Raw genomic sequence first — 20,074 nt, forward strand, 5'->3', positions numbered from 1 at the left:
GTCCACTCAATGCCCGGCCGGCGGGACCTGCGCCCCTGCTGGAGCCAGCACCGGCTGCACGGCTCACCGCATGCCTGGAGCTTGGTGGAGTTTGGGTGTTCGCAGGTTACCTCTGCCTGACATCCTGTGCCTCAGTAACTGTGATTGAATTATAACTGGTGAAACTCTTGCTCTAGCTAGTTTAAAAGAGCTTCTTTTATTTATTGTTAAAAACGATCTTTAGAAATATTCCCAGCACCAGTCTCTCATTTGATTTCTCTTTTTGCTCTACAGGCACTAGGAAGCTTTTATTTTCTTCATGAGTCCTTAAAAAACATCTACCAGTTTGACTTTAAAGGTAAGACTGCGTGCCGTCTTCCGGGATTTTTTCTCGGCACTCACCCCTCCTGGTGTCTGGCTTCCCCAGACCCCTCCTGCCCTGTCTCTGTGAGCGGCCACTGTGGGCTGGGTGTCTTGAGCCACTGGCCAGAGGTCACTCCGGGGGCCTCCTGGACCTGGACTCGAGGGCCCTTGGCTGTCCCACACTGGCTCCCTGGCAAGGCTCTGGTGGGGACCTGGCTCTCCTAGAGTTAAGAGGAAGGAATAGTTTGTATCTGTGTTCCCATCCAGTGTGAGAAAATGAAAAGCCGAATGAGAGGGTTGCATGTTTCAGAAATAAGAACGGGCAGGGACAGTCCTCCCTGCCGTGAACAGCATCCCCGTTTGATGATCATGTGCCGTGTGTCTTCACGGAAAAGACTTGCCCTGAGACGCTCCGCTGACACAAGCTGTCCCCTCCTGTTCATTTCTTTGTCGGGGGCAGGTGCGTGAGCTAGGCCGGGTGTGGGGCTTCCGTGCATGCTCCACACGGCCTGGGGGTGTTTGTGCGATGACTTCCCGTCTGACGCTATCGTTTCCTGCTGTGTGTGAGTTCTCGGAACCCCACGCAGCCTCCGGAGCAGATGACATCCATGTGAAGTGTCCTGCACGTCGTTGTAACTGTGGAGCCACAAACGATGTCGTTTCGTTCGGATTCCGTGTTTGTGCTCCCTCGGGAGACGGAGCGCCTCATGTGAAATTGCGCGGCAGTCTTATCTCAGTTGCTTGAGTGGTGATTTCATTGATGACGAGAGCAAGATTCTGGCCAGCAAAATGATTTGTCACTGCCCCGTTACCTGAAGATCTTCAGATCCTTCCAAATTATAGCATCCAAGCCCTTCTATGAGGCCCGTGGCAGGATCAGCCACACAGAATCGCAGGAGCCGGCCGGTGGCGCTCCTCCCTCCGTTTTGGGAGACACGGCATCTGCGTGCTGTGTGCTCAGGCACGGAGCGGCCGGCGAGAGTGGGGAGGGAGAGCGCTCCGACGCAGCGTGTGCTGCAGGAAGCTGGAACCAAGGAGCTTGTGTGTCAGGCTGCGCCGTGCCGCGGATCTGCAGACCTTCTGTGTTTTTCAGTAGCCATTTGAATACCTGTTTTACTACTAAGTTAAATCAGTCATAAAGTGCCTGGTGAACCTACAGTGTATTTAAAACTGTACATGAGATACACACTTCACTCTAGCAAAACTTTCCCCAGAGCCCTCCATGTGGCCAAACTAACCAGAGCAACATGAGGAGTGGGCAGCGAGCATGTCCTGAGTACGTGGTGCCTCAGGAAGGCATGCAGACACGGGAGGCGTGCGGACGCGGGAGACGTGTGGACATGGGAGACATGTGGTCGCGGGAGACGTGCGGTCACGGGAGACGTGTGGTCGCGGGGTGTGCGGTCGCGGGAGGTGTGCGGTCCTGGCAGGCGTGCGGTCCCGGGAGGCGTGCGGATGCTGACGATGTTCTCAGTGCCCCACACGGCAGGTGTTGCTGCTGATGCTCCGCGCAGTTGGGGGGGCCTCGGGCTGGGGGGTTGGGCTGGGGAGTTGGCTTGGGGGTCAGGCTCAGGGGTCAGGCTAGGGGCTCGGGCTGGGCGGTTGGGCTCGAGGGTCAGGCTCGGGGGTCAGGCTAGGGGCTCGAGGCTCTGAGAAGGACTCAAAAAGAAAACCTGGAAATCAGAAACAGTACCAGAAATGAAGCAGTGGCTCATGTGCACACGCGGCTGAGGGAAGAATCAGTGAGCTGGAAGGTGTTAGAAACTTCACAAACTGAAAAGCAAGAAGAAATGAGAATAAATTTGAAAACAGAAGAAAATGGCCAAGACCTGTGAAACAGCGACAACAGGTGCAGCTTGTAAAGGGAACCCCAGTAGGAGTAGAAGGAAAGGAACAGAAGGAAGATTTAATGTAGTAATGGTTTAGAACTTTCCAAACTTGTAACTGACACCAAACCACAGATCCAGAAAGCTCAACGAATGCCAACACCAAGCAGGATAAATGCCAGAAAGTCAACCCCAGGCCACCTTGTATTCGAACTGCAGAAAATCAAAGAAAAAAGAGAAGATCTTGAAAGAATCCAGGAGATTCCTTATAGGCGAGGTGATTCCTTACCTGTAAAGGAACAAGGATAACAATTACGTTGGACCTTTTCCCAGGAACCATGCAAGAAGGAAGAGAGTAGTGTGAAACATTTAAAGCATTATAAGAAGAAGAATATCATATTCAGAAAAAGATTATTCTTCAAAAGTGAAGGAAATTGACTTTGTCAGATAAGCAAAAGTTGAAGTAATTTGTTGCCAGTAGACCTGCCTTGCAAGAAATGCTAAAAGAAGCTCTTCAACAGAAGGAAATATCATATAGCCCAGAAACTCTGGTTTACCTAAAGAAAGAAAAAGCATTAGAGAGGGAATAAGTGAAGGTAAAATGAAATATATTTTTCTTACCCCTAATTGGTCCAGCAGATAACTTTGCTCAACGTAACAACAGCAACCATGTATTGGTTAACTGCAGCTTATGGATAAGTGGAATGAATAACAGAATGTCATAAGGACAGGAGGGAGGAATTTGGGGTACTCTGTTATAAGAAACCTGTACTATCATTTTAAGGAATACAGTATTATTTAAAAGTGGACTTGGATTAGTTATACATGTATATTGCAAACCATAGCAACCACTAAAAAGCTTTTTAAAAGAAGTATAATTGATGTGTTAAGAGAGGAGAGAGAATGGAATCATAGAAAATGCCCAGTAAAAGCCAGAGAAGGCAGATAAAGAATGGGAGACCCCAAAGATACAAAGAACAAAGGTAACGAATAGAAAACCTACAAATATGGTAACTATTACTCCAACTATATCAACGATCCCTTTAAATATGAATGGCCTAAATATACCAATTAAAGGACAGAGACTGTCAGAGTGGATTAAAAAAAAATACCCAACTATATGTTGTCTTCTAGAAACCCCTTTATATAAACACCTAAAGATTAATAGATAAGGGATGGAGGAAGGTCTACTGTTCTAACATGAATCAAAGGAAAACTTAGATGGGCCAAAAGAAAGCTGGAGGAGCCATATTAATTTATAGCATCAAATACATATATTAGAAAAGCAGAAAGATCTGAAATCAATTATCTAAGCTTGTACCTTAGGAAACTAGAAGAAAAGTAAATTAAACCAAAAGCTGGTTGTTTGAAAAAAATCAATAAAATGGATAAACCTCTAGCCAGACTAAGAAAAAAAATGACACAAATTATTCATATCAGAAATTATCAGAATAGGCAGAGCAGACTTCAGAGCTAGGAAAGTTTTCAGCAGTAAAGAGGGACATTACATCATGATGAAAAGATCAGATCTCCAAGAATACATAACAATCCTTAGTATCTAGCTGCCTAACAGCAGTGTCAAATACACAAGGCAAACCAAGTAGAGCTGCCAAGAGAAACAGATGAACCCACTATCATAGTTAGAGACTTCAACACCCTGTATCAGGAATGAACGGATCTGGCAAGCATAAAATCAGGAAAGACATAGTTTAACTCAACAGCACCATCAAACAAATTGATCTAATTGACACTTACAGGATACCTCATCCAGTAACAGCAGAATATACGTTTTTGTCAAGCTCACATGGAACATTCACTAAGACATCACATTCTGGGCCATAAAACACACCTTTACAAATTTAAAAGAACAGAAACCATATACAGCATGCTCATAGATTACAATGGAATTAAACCAGAAATCCGTACCAGAAAAGTAGCTGGAAAATCCCCAAATACTTGAAATTAAACAACACATATCTAAATAACATATGAGTCAAAGAAGTCTCAAGAGAAATTTAAAAATATTTTGAACCAAATGAAAACGTAAATACAGCTTAACATTCATGGGATATTAGCAAAAGTAATGTTTAGAGGTAAATTTATAGCATCAAATGCATACAGGAAAAGAGCTAAAAAGAAAAAAGTGCTAAGAAGAAAGGAAGAAAGAGCTAAAATCAATTATCTAAGCTTCTATCTTAGGAAGCTAGGAGAAGAAAAGAAAATTCCAAAGTAAGCAGAAGAAAAGAAATAATGAAAATTGGAACAGAAAGCAACAGAATTGAAAACAGGAAATGAATAGAGAAAATTAGCAAAACCAAAAGCTGATTCTTTAAAGTGATCAATAAAATCGATAAACCTCTAGCCAGACTAAGAAAAAGAGAGAGAAGACACAGATTATTAATATCAGAAATTAGAGAGGGGCCATTACTGCTGATCCTGTGGACATTTAAAGGATAATAAAAGAATATCATTAATTTCTGTCTATAAATGTAATAACTTAGATGGGCCAATTCCTTGAAAGACACAATCTATGAAAACTCATACAAGGAAAACTAGATAATCTGAACAGGTCTATAGCTATTAACAACACTGAATAAGTAATTAATAACCTGCTAAAAAAGAAAGCATCAGACCAAATGGTTTCACTGGTGAATTCTATCAAGCATTTAAGGAAGACGTTATACCAGTTCTCTACAATCTTTTCCAGAAAATATAAGCAGAGGACAAACATCCTAAATCATTCTATGAGGCCAGCATTACCCTAATACTAAAACCAGATAAAGACATTGCAAAGAAGGAAAACTATGAACTGTAAACAAAAATGCTCAACAAAATTCTCAAGAGTCAGTTATATACTATGACCAACCGAGACTTACTCCTCATATAGAGGCTGGTTCAGCATTTAAAAAGCAATTAATGTAATCCATCACAGCAACAGGCAAAAGAAGGAAAATCGCATGATCATAGAATGGATGCAGAAAAAGCATTTCCCAAAATCCACATCTCTTCATTATTTGAAAAAAACTCCCAGCAAACTAGGAATAGAGGGGAAGTTCCTCAACTTGATAAAGAAGAGCTCCAAAAATCCTACAATGAATACCACACTTAATGAGAAATTAGATGTTTTTCCTATGAGATCAGGAACAAGGCAAGGATCCCTCTTCTCCTACTTCTCTTCAACACCTTACTGAAAATCTTAGATAATGTAATAAGACAAGAAAAGGAAATAAAAGCCATGTTGATGGGGTGATAGGAGATAGAACTATTTCTGTTCTCAGATGATATGATTATGTCAAGAATCTCAAAGAGTCAGCAACAATAACAGACAAACCTGGTACCAATAAGCAATTATAGCAACATTGCAGGATGCCTAGTTAATATACAGAAGTCAGTTGCTTTCCTGTGTAGCAGCAATGAACAGGTGGAATTTTAAATTAAAAACATAATACCATTTGCTTAAGCACACACCAAAAGGAAGTACTTAGGAATAAATCTAACAAATTAATACAAGATCTCTGTGAGGAAAACTATAAAACTCTGATGAAATAAAGAAGATCTAGATAAATGGAGAGAGATTTCATCTTCATGGATAGTTCTATGGTTGGAAAGTAGGTGCCCCCCACCCCCAAATTCATCTGCTGACCTCCTAACCCCTAAGGTGATGGTGTTAAGAGGCGGGGCCTTGGGAGGCTGATTAGAGTGTGAGGTCAGAGCCCTCATGAATGGGATCGGAGCCCTCATGAAAGAGGCTGAGAGTTCATTTGCCCCTTCCATGCATGAGGACACACACAAGGCACCATCTGTGAGGAACCTCATCTCCTAGCACCCTGATCTTGGACTTCCCATCCCCCCAAACTAGGAGAAAGACACTTACTTTGTTTACAAACCACCCAGTCTATTTTGCTATAGCTGCCCAGTGGACTAAGGCAGATGGGAAAACCCAGTACCGTCAAGGGCTCAGCTCTTCCCAACTTCAGCTATAGATTCAACACAACCCCAGCAAGGTGTGTCATGCCATTGACAAACTGACTGTAAAGGTTATGTGGAAAGCAAAATACCCAGAATAGCCCAGAGTTTTGAAGAAGAAGAGCAGAGTCAGAGCCTGCACTTCCTGACTTCAAGACTTGCTGTTCTGCCTTGTGGGTGAATGGGCCAAGCAGACTGTGGCATGTCAGCTCCACGGGGTGTTATTTGGTGATAAAAAGAAATGAGCTTTGAAGCTGCGAGAAGACACAGAGGAGCCTGACACGCCTGCTACCAATGAAAGAAGCCAACCTGGAAAGGCTACACGCTGTGATTCCAACTCTGTGACACTCTGGAAAAGGCAGAACTGTGGAGACAGCGAAAGGATCCGTGGTGTCTAAGCTCCGAGTTTAGGGAATGGCCTCTATTTCACGTTCTGTCCATGCTCCATAAGTCGCTGAAACATCTCATGCTGTCTCCTGTCCATGAGGCACCCACATCCAGGACTGTGCGCCTAGGGCTGGGCCAGGTCACAGCACCCAGGGCCAGGTCAGACCACAGCACCCAGGGCCAGGCCACACCACAGCACCCAGGGCTGGGCCAGACCACAGCACTCTGTTTTTTCCTGAAACTCCTGCCCACCCCAGTGGTGACCCAGTACCTTGGCCCATGGTGCTGTGGTCCTCAGGTTGCTCCCTCTGTTCCTCCTGCCGTAGTGGGGTGGATAATACCCCAGAAACTGCAGGTTGGAGCTGCTTGTGGGACACAACACACTGCTCCAAAGCGGTCTCCAGGAACCTCGTTGACACCCAGGAGTGTCACCTCAGTGGCCCAGGAGCCATCCTGTAGCATCTTGCAAAGAGGCCAGCAGCCACCTGCCCACTGGATCCAGCAGGAGTTTGAGGAATGGATCCCTGCCATCCTTGATCACACCCCACCTTGGGTGTGGAGCTACCTGTCCATAAAAAGAAAGGCTGAGGCCTGGTTGTGAACAATAGTGAGACAGGCCCTGCCCATGGCGGGGCTTGTGTCCCTGGGCCTGGCCTATCCACTGGGGGGTCCAGGAAAGGTGCCAAGCAGCCACTGGCAAAGCCCATCTGGGAGGCACCCTGCCGCGAGCTGCCTCTCTCACCGTCACACATAAACCTCTTCCCTGGAATATGAGTGATGGAGGCTGGATACGGGGAGGAAATCGACGTTATTAAATAAATTCATGTGAAGGTCTGAGTGAATGGTAATTCTACAGCCCTCTTAAATATATTCACGGGTTTAAAAGAGGATGCCAATTAGCTCCTGTAAATCTGCAGTCTGGGAGCTCTCAGGGGATAATGGAGTGGAGTGTCAGATTCCAGGTCATGGGAGGGGAATTTATGAGCCACAGGCATGGAGCAGCCGGGCCGCTGGGGGTCTGTTCTGGGTCGGACCCCTCATCAGGGCCTCCTCTCGGGGGGCCTCTCTTGCTCCCATCGGGCTGAAGTGGGGCGGAAACAGGTTGTGCTCCAGGCTGGTTGGATGGGGCACAATGATGGGATAGTCACCTCGTCCTTCTGGTCTCTTCCAGCTAAGAAGTATAGAAAGGTCGCTGGCAAAGAGATCTACTCGGATACCTTAGAGAGCACGCCCATGCTGGAGAAGGAGAAGTTTCCGCAGGACTACTTCCCCGAGGTACGTAGCGAGGCTTTCTCACTGACGTGTTTACTTCCCAGAGTGAGCCAGTCAGAAGCGACATGGAACATGGAATTTTCGCATTGCACTGTTGCTAGTCACAGCTGCCTGTTGTTACCTCTGATAATCTGTCTTCCTGGGAGTCCAGGCTTCTGTGGTTGGTCTGGGCTGTCACACGTAAGGGCAGTGAGAATCTAAGGCATTAGCACCAAGTAATCAGTAAGTTCCTGAATCCTCGTATCCAGGAGAAAGAACCTTCGCCAAAAGATGTAGGAAAATCATTCAGCTCCCCTGGCGTGCACCTGGGGTCTCCCGCATGCCCAGCTGGGAGAGGGTTGGGCTGGCTGGTGGTAACCAAGACAGTGGCTGACAGTCCTGTGTGCCCGTGGTGTGAGTGTGGGGCAGGGCACGGTCCCGTGTCAGATACAGCCTTGGTGGTTGTGCCAGGCTGCGAGCAGCAGGGTCCCGGCAGTTATGCCTGCCTCACACGGAGAGATTAGAATCAAAATGTGTGGAAGGCATTTGTCGTCTCACTGCCAGACACAGTGTTGATGAGAAATTGGTGTTTCCTTCTGGCGGCCATGTACTTTTGCCGAGCTGTGTGTGCGCGGCTGTTGCTCTGTGCACGTGATCTTTGGGTAAACCTCACACGCGGCATTGTCGGCGTCTCCCTGGCTGTGTAGTTAACCTGTCGAGGCAGCGTTTGCTGCTTTGCCCTTCCTCATCTGCTGAATCACAGCGGGGTGCAGGCACTGTGGCTAGAAGCAGCCCAGGCACTGAGACTGAAGAGCTGGCAGCTGGACGCAGGTTTGGGGGCGTCCAGGCTGTGATACAGGAGCTCTCGTCCGGACTTGTCTGCGCAGGCAGCCCCAAGAAGGATTGCTCTGCGGTCCTGTCTCCACGAGAGCTGTGCAGGCTGAGGCTGCTATGGAGCTGACTTCCAGCAAGGCCACAACTTTATTAACTTGCTTTATGGCCCGCACCTTGAGTGAGGGACTGTGGCCGCCCGTGAAGGATGGGGTGCTCCAGTCACCCTGTGGCTCGGCCTCCTCATCCGTCTTCCCAAGGCCAAGGACGCCGTGTCAGTGGGCCAGCCTCCCGTCCTCGGTCCTGCTTCCGGCACCGCCCGTTTGCCTCCCTCCGCTCCGGATGTCCAGCAGTTGGAAAGGACATGCAAGAAAGCTCCATGGTCTTCTCCACGCACAGTAGTCGAGTCCCTGGGTCATGACAGCCTCCCTGAAGGGGCCACCTGTGGTGCAGGCCCATCGGAAGAGCAGGGCGGGGGCTGTGGTGCAGGCCCGTCGGAAGGGCAGGGCGGGGGCTGTGGTTCCCCTGGAGAGCCTGCGAGCTGAACTCTGGCCTCTCTTGAACCCGGCCAAGGCTGTCATCTCAGAGTGACCAGAGACCGACTCAGGGCCCTTTGTGGGAAGCGTGGGTGCTGGGGGGGGCCTGGGCCGGGCAGGGCCAGGCGCTGCCACCTGATGGCGTGAGGAGAGCAGCTGTGGGTGGCTGGGCTGTTGACCCGGCACCTCATCTCAGGACCCATGTGGCTGCATCGCTGTCCAGGGCCGTGGCCAGACCAGGTGCTGCCGGGCTGTCCCCTCCCCACCAGGTGTCCAGTTATTCACTGGGTCCTGTCCACTCCGGATGGGGTAGGAGAGCCCACAGGGAGCCCCATAGCCCTTGGGGGTGGGGGCCGAGGTGTGTCCTGAGAGGCCAGGGCCCGCAGGGTCAGCCAGGGTGGGAAGTTCGGGGACAGCGGGCCCTCAGCAAGGAACAGACACTCTAGGGTCCTCCCAGGCAGCCACACAGGCTCCTGACCCCTCCGTCTCTCAGCCCCGCCCCAAAGCAGCCCTGCCACTCTGGCCAGCGGGGCCTCCTTCTTGCACCCACGCCTCAGGCTTCTCTTTTGGACCCAGCAAGCGGGGAGCTGAGGCCCGGGGCCCAGACTGAAGTTGGGCAAGATCTGGGGGCCTCTGCTATGACTTTGCCACCCTTTGAAGGGTGGGTGCCCTGGCAGGGGTCTGAGTGTGGCCCCTGGCCTTGGTCCCTAATGCCAGTACTCTGAGGCCTCTGTGATGCTGGGGGCCTGCTGGCATGGGTCTGTGGAGGGCATAGCACGAGGGGCCGCCCCGCCCCCAGGAAGAGCAGCCTCAGGCCCGGTTTGTATAGAAACCCCAGCCCCCAGCCTGGGTCCAACCCCAGTGTTGTGCAGTGTTGTGTCCACAGGCAGAGGAGAAGGCACGTTCTGGAAAGTAGACGATTCCTGGGAGGAAAAGGCGCCGAGCCTCTTTGTGTGGACCCGTCTCTCCCCTGGGAGAGCAGCATGTCGCTGTCTGCGGCCTGGTGGTCAGCTGCTCAGCAGATCCTTGTGGCTGCTGGTGGCTGCGACTGGGGACCAGCCCCTGCCCTGGGCCGAGGCCTCCCTGTGGGTCAGGGCCAGCCCTGCCACGTCATCGTCTTAGAGATCCTCCCGGGACCCGTGTGATGATCTGCAAAGGTTTTCCGACGTTTCCTCTTCCCTGGTAAATTAACAAAAGGAAACCCTTATTTTAAAGACTGTAAGCTTCTAACGTTCTGTCCCTAGTGTGGCTTTTTAACCCCACAGAGCCTATGTGGCACCCTATGTCCCTGCTGGAGGGAGGAAGGAGCAGGGAGGGGCCCGGGGAGCCATGGGGGTCCCGGCTGGGCAGCCTGGCCGGGCCCGCCCCTCCCTCTGCGCCTCTGCACCCGACCTCTCGCTGTGTTTGAACACATTTTGGAGGAAGGAACTAGTTTCAGACTGATTTCTCTTTCTTTTATTACCATCACTTAAGGGTAATCTAAATGTAATTACCTTGATGGGGGTATAATGCAGTCTCAGATAATTACAGCCGCTGCAGAAACTAACAAAACTTTCTCTGCTGATATATGGATGCTTTTGGCTTGGTATGAATTTCAAATGATGCCTCTGGGAGCCACACTCCAGATAATGTGAGGCCATTTTTAAAAAGCAGATTTGTGTAGTCGATCAGGGCGAGTCATTTTTTTCCTTTTGCCCGTAGTGAGAAATTGGTTGTTACCATAGATCACAGGGCCGGCTGCAAGCTCTTATGAAAGATGAATTAATTCCACTAATGCTCTGAGCGGGCCTTCGGCGTGAGGGCCATGTGGCGATAATCTCCCCGCAGCCTCTCTTTTCTCCGTGGCGATTTATGCCGTCTTTTAGTAGATGAAACCGGCTGGATTCGCTATCCATCTGCCTGCTGAAGGAACCCTATTAACAGGGGCCTGAGAGAGACTTCATATCGTCAGGTGAAGGATGTACCCCCACCCCCACGTAATGTGGGTGTCATTTCTGAGGTGAAAACCTCTCTGGGAGTAGAGGAGCCAACACGGGCCAGGGGGCGGCCACCTCAGGAGAGCGGAGCCACGGCCGTCCCATCTGCAGGCTCCTGAGGGCTCCCCAGGTGAGGGCTTCGAAGGTGGCCGGTGACCAGAAAGTTCCCGCACACAGCCTGGGATGGAGGAGACCCCCAGCCCTGGCCATACACCCTCTGCCTCCATTTGCCGTGGCCGGAGCAACAAGTATGTACATCCATAAACTTCTGGGGTCTTCCTGAGTCCTGAGCATGTGAGCGTTGGCTGAGGCCCCAGGACGCCCGTCTCTGCGTCCCAGCACTTCCCGGCCCTGCTCCGGAGGACAGTGTTGGGTGTGGGGTGCATCCACCTCAGGCTGAGGTGCTCAGGTGCGCCCGTGGGGGCGTGGCCTCTGGGAGGGGCCCCTGAACCTGCTGATGACTCTGGGGACCTCCTTCCTCTTGGGCCACCCCACCCCACCCCAGCCCTGGCTGCCTGCTTGGGGCTTGGCCAGCAAGGGGAGTGGGGCGTCGGGAGGCGGGGACTTCAGTGCAGGAATTGGGGCGGTGGTTCCCGTTCTGGTTCTTTCTCCAAAGAGCTGGCGGTCTTTAGGCCCCAGTTTCCTCGCTGGGGAAATGAGGGTGGTGCCTGTCCTGAGTGCTGGTGGGGCCACTGAAGGGTGCAGGGAACGCCCTCTGTGAGGACTCTCCCCATACCGCGCATCCCACCCTAAACCCAAGGATGCGACCGCACCTGCAGCCACGGGCCGTGGAAGTGTCAGGACGCTGTGGGCTGTGGCTTCATTTGTTCCTGCTGTAAAATCCCTCGAAACGTAGTCTCAGCGCAGTGGTAGCTGCTCTGATGAGCTTACCTCAAAAGGAACTTATTTTCTACAAATACTTTAGAAAATAGTTGGTTATGATAATATACTGTTAAATTTTCTGAGATTCATTTGCAATTTATTTAAAAATCTTAAATTAGAATCCTAAAACTACAGTTATTACCAATTTATATTATTCAAAAATGACATTGTTTCTCGTTTTATTTATTCAGTCTATGGATAATTAATGTTGGAAAAAATTCTCCATTACTGTGGAAAACTTAAAAATCTAAAAAACCAAGATGTACCCACATGCACATAGATTGAAGACACACAAACACACACTTAATTAACACAAATAATCGAAAACTCAGGAGAAGAATAATTAATTTTGGTTCAAAAATTTACAAATGCCTTCCATTTTTAATGGAAGTAAAACTGTTGACAGTTATCGCAAATTCTAGGTAAAAACCTGGGTGTGCTCAGTTTGGGGTCTCTGCTGTACCTGTCAGAATTCAGAGGCGTGTGTGCAGGGAGGCGCTGTGTCCCTGTGTCCCGGGCCCTACTGCCTGCCTGGAAGCAGGATAGGCAGTGCCCGGGCACAGCTCTGACGCACATGGGAAGCGCTTGCCTGCACGTGCCACGGAGCACCTCTGCTCTCTCGTTCCACAGTGTGCTCTGGGGCTCTGGCCCCATCCAGCAGGACTGAGACTCATGGGCTGTCCTAGCGGAGGATGTGGACAGCGCCTGCGCCCAGGAAGTGGGCTGTGGGATGCTTGGGGTGGGCCGGGGCACTCGTTTACACAGGGGTGACTGTGGGCTTGGGGGAGTGGCGGGGCACTAGCGTGAGTCTGGACATGGGAGCTGGCAGAGGGCGTCCTGCTGGTGCTGGTTAGGAGCGGTCTCCAGGCTCCCTGCCGAGCCCACACGCCGGGGTTGGGACTCCCCTCCCTCCCGTTGGGTGCCCCCCACCCTTCGGACTCACCGTTTCTCCCAGAGGAGCTGGTCCTGACTGTCTCACAAGGCCAGCTTCCCCTGCGGTCACCCCTGTGACTTGGTGCAGGCAAGACACCTGTCCCGGTCGCTTGGTGATTGCATCAGCGAGGACAGATCCGGGCTCTTGGGGTTGTCGTCAGCTGGCGAGGACATGGATCTGGGCTCTTGGGGTCGTTGTCATACGTGCCTCCTGCACAACCCTGTGCCCGCGGTGCCTGTCTTCCCATTCATGTTGACCGCAGGTTTCTCACCCGCCAGCCGGAGGCCCCTGATGGAGTTGGTTTCTGGGGAACTGGCCCTCGGCCATCTTCACACACAAGCGGCTTCAGCCCCCCACATACACACAGCTTCACCCCCCCACACACATGCAACTTCACCCACAGACACACGTGGCTTCACCCCCGACACACACGCGGCTTCACCCACACACACACGCACAGCTTCTGCCCCCCAACACACACGCACCTTCATCCCCGCACACCCCCACACACACACGTGCAGCTTCACCCCCACAGACACATGCGGCTTCACCCCCCCACACACACTCACGGCTTCACCCCCACACACACATGGCTTCACCTGCACACACATACACGTACAGCTTCACCCCCCCACACACACACAGCTTCACCCCCACACACACGTGGCTTCACCCTCCCACACACGTGGCTTCACCCACACACACACACGGCTTCACACACACACACACATGGCTTCACCTGCACACACATACACGTACGGCTTCACCCCCCCACACACACACAGCTTCACCCCCACACACACGTGGCTTCACCCTCCCACACACGTGGCTTCACCCACACACACACGCGGCTTCACACACACACACACACGCATGGCTTCACCCCCCCACATGCATGGCTTCACCCCCCCCACACACGCGCAGCTTCACCCCCACACACACGCGCAGCTTCACCCCCACACACACATGGAGCTTCACCCCCCCCACACACACGTGGCTTCACCTACACACACACACACACACGGCTTCATCCCCACACGCAGCTTCACCCCCACACACACGCAGCTTCACCCCCACACACGCGTGGCTTCACCCCCTCACACACGCAGCTTCACCCGCATGGGTTCTGAAGGCTCGGCCTGACCTCTGCTGCAGCATCTGGTTCCCAAAGCATGTCAGGCCCCCCAGTCCCCCCAGACAGGAGGTGTCGAGGCACGGAAGATGAGCTGGTGCTCTAGGGGAGTCGTGTATTGAGGTGCCTTGGCCTGCAGGGATGGTACCTTTTCTCCTGGAAAGACGCCTGCCTCCCACTGTCACTAGTAGAGGGGCCTCACCCAGTTACTGTAGATTTGTCACCAGTCACACATCCAGCCTTCTCCCATGGCAGCCCCCATGGGTGAGAACCCAGCCTTGGGCCCAGTGACTGTGGCCCAAAGCCACCAAGGGACCATAAGTGCAGTTCTTAACCTGTGAGCCTCAGTTTCCCTTTCTGGTCGGCCTGAGGGTTGGGTGTGTGCCTGTGTGTTGGAGCCAGCCTGCAGCGGCTGCTGGTGCGCAGAGCCACCCCTTGCAGCCCACCGGCAACATGGGCTCTGTCCTCCCCTCCTTGTACCCGAGGCCCCACAGCTGGGACTTGAACCTGGCAGCCTGGCAGTCCTGACTTACCCACTGCCTTGAGGCCCTGGGTGCTGCTGGTGTGGATCCTGTGCGTGGCTGGGCCGTGGGGGGTGGGCAGTGGCTGTTCCAGGTGGGCCATCTCCCCAGAAAGTGCAGGCTGGATTTGGACGTGTGGGAGTTGGAGGAAGGGCGTCTAGACAGGCAGCAGGCAGCTCATCTGGAGTGTGGAGGATGGAGGAAGGGTGTCTGGACAGGCGGCCGGCGGCTGGCGGCTCGTCTGGAGTGTGGAGGATGGAGGAAGGGCGTCTAGACAGGCAGCAGGCAGCTCCTCTGGAGTGTGGAGGATGGAGGAAGGGTGTCTGGACAGGCGGCCGGCGGCTGGCGGCTCATCTGGAGTGTGGAGGATGGAGGAAGGGCGTCTAGACAGGCAGCAGGCAGCTCCTCTGGAGTGTGGAGGATGGAGGAAGGGCATCTGGACAGGCGGCCAATGGCTCATCTGGAGTGTGGAGGATGGAGGAAGGGCGCCTGGACAGGCGGCAGGCGGCTCGTCTGGAGTGTGGAGGATGGAGGAAGGGCGTCTGGACAGGCGGCAGGCGGCTCGTCTGGAGTGTGGAGGATGGAGGAAGGGCGTCTGGACAGGCGGCAGGCGGCTCGTCTGGAGTGTGGAGGCTGGAGGAAGGGCGTCTGGACAGGCGGCAGGCGGCTCGTCTGGAGTGTGGAGGCTGGAGGAAGGGCGTCTGGACAGGCGGCAGGTGGCTCGTCTGGAGTGTGGAGGCTGGAGGAAGGGCGTCTGGACAGGTGGCAGGTGGCTTGTCTGGAGTGCAGGCTGAGTGGAAGGGAGAGAGTCCAAGCATTGGGGGTGTCCCAGCTGCACCGTTGGTAGGAGCATGGAGCCCGCTGTGGGGCCTCAGCAGCACCCACTTCTCCCCACAGCTCAGCTTCCCACTGATGTGTTTCCATTGCAGACACAGTTACCTACAGGAAATGAACACAGAGGCTCCCCGGGGCAAATGGCCTCCCCGAGAGAGGAGGCGGACACGTTTGGAATCAGAGACAAGTGTCTGGTGCAGCACGCAGGGAGCCTGCCACCCCGCCACCCCGCCATAGAGCTCCCTGGGTCGTCTGGGCATGGCCCCGTGCAGCAGCCAGACCAGTAGCCTGGGGACGCCTTGGCCAGCCTCCTGGAGCTTTGGCACAGCCCATGTTGTTTGGCAAGCAGGGCAGCCTGAGCACGGCAGGGGATGCGGGCTCAGTACCAGAGCCAGCTCGTGGTGTGAGGACAGATCCTCCTCAACGAGTAGAGCCATAGCCTGGCGTCCAAGTGCGTGGCCAGGCCGGGAGGAGTGTACAGGAAGTCTCTGTACCTTATGCTCAATTCTTCTGGAAACCTAAAGCTGCTCTGAAAAATAAAGCTATTACTTCTTTAAAAGTCTGCTTACCTGGGGCCTGGGACTTTACAGGTGAGGGAAGAAGGACCAGCCCTGGAAGGAGGAAGCCTGGAGCCACCTGTGGACCCTGAGGGTGCGTCTGTGGGTGCCTCAGTATCACTGGGGGGCAGAGAGCCCAGACCTTTTACGATGCTGGGTGGGGTGGCCATGGAACTGCACAGGTGAGGAGGGTGTGCCTCTCACTTCCCAGGAGACTGCAAACCAAGAACGTCTATGAGACGAGCAGACACCAGAATACAGACTCACCCCAAATAAAGTTGATTTCTTGGGAAAAGCTGACAGACTTTAAGTATGTTTAAATTGCTCAAAGAGATAAGTGAAAGATAGGGTTCATTAAAAATGTTATTCAATTAAAACAGAAATAAAACAAGAAAAGGGAATATGAAGAGGAGCCTGTAGAAACATTAAACATTCTGCATTAGAAATTACAGAACAGATTCTAGACTAGATGTGGTCAAAGAGAGAATCAGAGAATTAGACAATGTCATTAAGGAGTTCATCTAAACATAGTCAAGACGGACAAAGATTTGTGTTTGTTTGGTTGTTTGTATGTTTTTTATTTTTATAGAAAAGAGCAGTTAAAAGACATAAAGACTATTAAGAGGCTCAAATAAACTCAGAATAAATTCCAGAAAGAAGCAATGGAGCAGTGTTGGAAGTGATAAGGGGAAATTCTTAAAAATTTAATTCCTGAGCACAATTTGGATACAGAGCAGGATATATAAAAATAAACCCATACCTGGATGGCAGTGAAGCTTCAGAATATTGATGACAAAGAGAAAAACTTTAAAACAGCCAGAGAGAGGAAAACATACATTCAGAGGATTCACAGTTCGTGTGCCGGGGTGCTTCTTACAGCAGCTGTGGATCCAGAGTGCAGGGGAAGAATGCAGTGTGTACGGGAAGGGTTGGCTGGCTTCAGCTTCACCCCCACCAGTGTGTGGGGCTTGGAATTTCCCTTCTTGAGCATGAGTGGGAGCACTTAGGGAGGGGGCAGGGAGCACTTGGGGTGGGGGCAGGCAAAGAAGGGCCTCATGCCTGGGAATCCACAGCCCTAGAGCCTTGCCCAGGAGGGAGCTGTGGGGGGTGCTGTGCTGGATGGGGACCAGGAGAAGGAGACAGGGCTGCAGGGGCCACTGTGCTGGATGGGGACCAGGAGAAGGAGACAGGGCTGCAGGGGCCACTGTGCTGCCAGGTGCCACCAACAGGCCAGGCGAGATGAAGGGCGAGTGTCTGTAGGAGTTTGCCTATGGAGGCTGTGGTGACCTTGCAGAGAGCATTTGGGCAGCTGTTGTCCGGCACGTGCGCATACTGGAGGAGCCAAAGGGGACGGTGGCCAGTGGCAAGGTGGGGTCAAAGGGAGAGCCTCTGATCTCTGCACTCTCCGTGTTAGATAGAGGGAGCACGCCACACTGGACCCTTCCTTCACGGGTGTTTCATCCACAGTTAACTCCAGATTCCCATCTGCTTTCATCTCCTCAGCAGACCTTAGGGTGTGGTGGAGGAGACAGGGTCTTCCCTGTCCTGCTTTCCTTCTCTGCCAGCCCATGAGCACCAAGAACAGCAGCCCCTGTCCACCTCCGTCCCCGATGGCGCCAGGCATATGGCTGCTGCTGGGAATGGAATGGGCGGTGCCCTGCCCTGGTGGCTGCCGTTCCCCTGCCACTGCCCGAAGCGCTTTGCTTTGTGGACCTTGGACTTGTCTCTGTCAGCCTCTTCCCAGTGCCTTCTGTAGTTTTCAAGGGTTTCCCAAGAGGCCTAGGCTGTGAAGCTACCCTGTTCTGCATGGCTGTTTAAATTAAAATTAATGAAGATAAAATGGAATCTAAAATTCAGTTCTTCAGTCATACACTTTGCACGCTCGGTGGCCCCGGTGGCTGGCCACTGCTGTACTGGGTGGCCCAGCAGAGGAACCTACCATGGTGGGAGGTGGGAGGGCAGGAGGGCCTCCATGCCATCTTGAGGGGAGCCCTGCCACCTCTTAAAGAACACCCCTCTTTGGAATCTCATGCTGGTGACTGTTTCACTTGAATTTTGGGGGTACTTTTAGACCAGAGTTCAGGCTCCACGTTCGGTGGCTCTGCTGGGTGGTGGGGATCAGTGAGAGGCATCGGTGGGTGAGAGGCATCGGTGGGTGAGAGGCATCGGTGGGTGAGAGGCATCAGTGGGTGGTGGGGATCAGTGAGAGGCATCGGTGGGTGAGAGGCATCGGTGGGTGGTGGGGATCAGTGAGAGGCATCGGTGGGTGAGAGGCATCGGTGGGTGGTGGGGATCAGTGAGAGGCATCGGTGGGTGAGAGGCATCGGTGGGTGAGAGGCATCGGTGGGTGGTGGGGATCAGTGAGAGGCATCGGTGGGTGAGAGGCATCGGTGGGTGGTGGGGATCAGTGAGAGGCATCGGTGGGTGAGAGGCATCGGTGGGTGGTGGGGATCAGTGAGAGGCCACACACACTGTTGGGGTGGGCAGCTCACCCACTTTCCAGGACGCCTGGCTGGGCGCGGCTGCTCAAGTCTTCCCTGTGGTCCAGCCGAGGGCAGCCGTGTGTCTTGAGCTCCCTGATCAGCATCTGTGGTGACAGTGGTTTCCCTGCAGCTGCTCTCACACGGGGGCACGGGGCTCACAGGCAGCAGGCTGGCACGTTTCTTCATATCTTCCCCCCCTCCCACCCCAGGCTGGGCATCAACGGTCCCTGCAGGCGTCTGTGCGAAGCCTCACTTGAGGATAGGTGCACAGCTAAGTTCTTTTTAGTGGGGCGCCATCAGTGCCGGAAGAGCCCTGCTGTTTTTTGTTTGGAAAGCATCTCCTGTGTCCTTTAGGTGTGTGGGACCCACGTGTTGCTCTTGCTCACTTACTCCGGCTCATTTGTGTGACATGTTTATTTTTCAGTGCAAATGGTCAAGAAAAGGCTTCATCCGGACGAGGTGGTGCATTGCAGACTGGTACGTGGTGTCTGTGCTTTGTCAATTTCCATAACGTTTCTTACCCTTTTATATCTTGCACCAGCGGCATGTTCCACACACCTCATTGGAGGCTCTACTGATTTTGCACGAAGACCCCCAGCTGCCTGACCCCCACCTGCCACTCTGACCTTTTTTGTTCACGGCGATGCATTCGGAGCATTGTCACTGTTCCCTGTAAGTCAGACATCTGGGTGCCCAGTGCCAATGGAGACACAGTGACGGCCCCGGTCCCTCCCGGCAGCTGGAGAGTTCCACTGGCCAGAGCCCGCTGCACAGAGAAGTCAGCAGGGAGGCCCCCTAGTACTGGGGCCCCGTGGCTGCCCAGTGAGACGGCGTAAGCGCCGCCTGGCAGCCTGGTCCATCAGCAGACTGAGCACAGACGTAGCGGAGCCTGCGTCTCATCCACGTATCCTCCGGCCTGGCCTTTCTGCAGTGAACATGTTCTCGATAGCGCCGCCCCACCTTTTCTGCATCATAAGAAACAGAAACCTGTTATCTGCTTTCCTAAGGTGGCTCCCCAGCCTGTCCCTCCAGCCATCACATCTCATTTGAATACTGTTTTTATTTTCTTTTCATGGATTTTCCAAAACTTGGCTGCTTGATTATCTGCTGCCGTGTAACAGACCGCCCTAAACTTAGCAGCTTTAAAAACACATACGAGGTCATGGCTGTGAGTGTCTCAGGACCCGGGAGTGGCTTTTCTGGGGCTCTGGCCCTGGTCACCTTGGGGCTTCCAGAGGACTCATCTCCGAGCTCACTGGGGCTGTGGGCAGGGGTTTCTGCCCCTACCCCTCAGGCCTTTCCCTGGGGCTGCTCAGGGCAGGACATCCCCAGGAGGAGCAAGAGTCCAGAAAGTGAGGGGGATGGAGGGAGGGAGGGGGGAGGAGGGGAAGGAGGGGGAGGAGGAGGGGGTGGGGGAAGGAAGAGGAGGGGGAGGGGGGAAGAAGGAGGTGGGGGAAGAGTGAGAGAGAAGGGTAGGAGAGGAGAATGGGGAGGGGGAAGAGAGGAGGAGGGAGGAAGGAGGGGGAGAGAAAGAGGAAGAAGAGGGAGGGGGAGGACAGAGGGAGCTGAGAAGGAGCCGCGGTTCCGTGCCCACCCCAGGCAGTGCAGGCTGCAGG

General features: G+C 52.9%; 1 protein-coding gene across 1 annotated transcript in view; it reads left to right on the forward strand.

Moving 5' to 3' along the window:
* The window catches only part of INPP5A (inositol polyphosphate-5-phosphatase A), a 244,149-nt gene that overhangs the window by 153,610 nt on the left and 70,465 nt on the right, over positions 1-20,074 (forward strand). The window contains exons 5-7 of the mRNA XM_019035299.4: positions 274-337; positions 7,693-7,796; positions 18,883-18,935. Coding sequence (XP_018890844.3) covers positions 274-337; positions 7,693-7,796; positions 18,883-18,935 — 221 coding nt within the window. The remainder of the gene's footprint in view (positions 1-273; positions 338-7,692; positions 7,797-18,882; positions 18,936-20,074) is intronic.

The sequence above is a fragment of the Gorilla gorilla genome, chromosome 8, assembly GCF_029281585.2.
Source record: "Gorilla gorilla gorilla isolate KB3781 chromosome 8, NHGRI_mGorGor1-v2.1_pri, whole genome shotgun sequence".
NCBI lineage: Eukaryota > Metazoa > Chordata > Mammalia > Primates > Hominidae > Gorilla > Gorilla gorilla.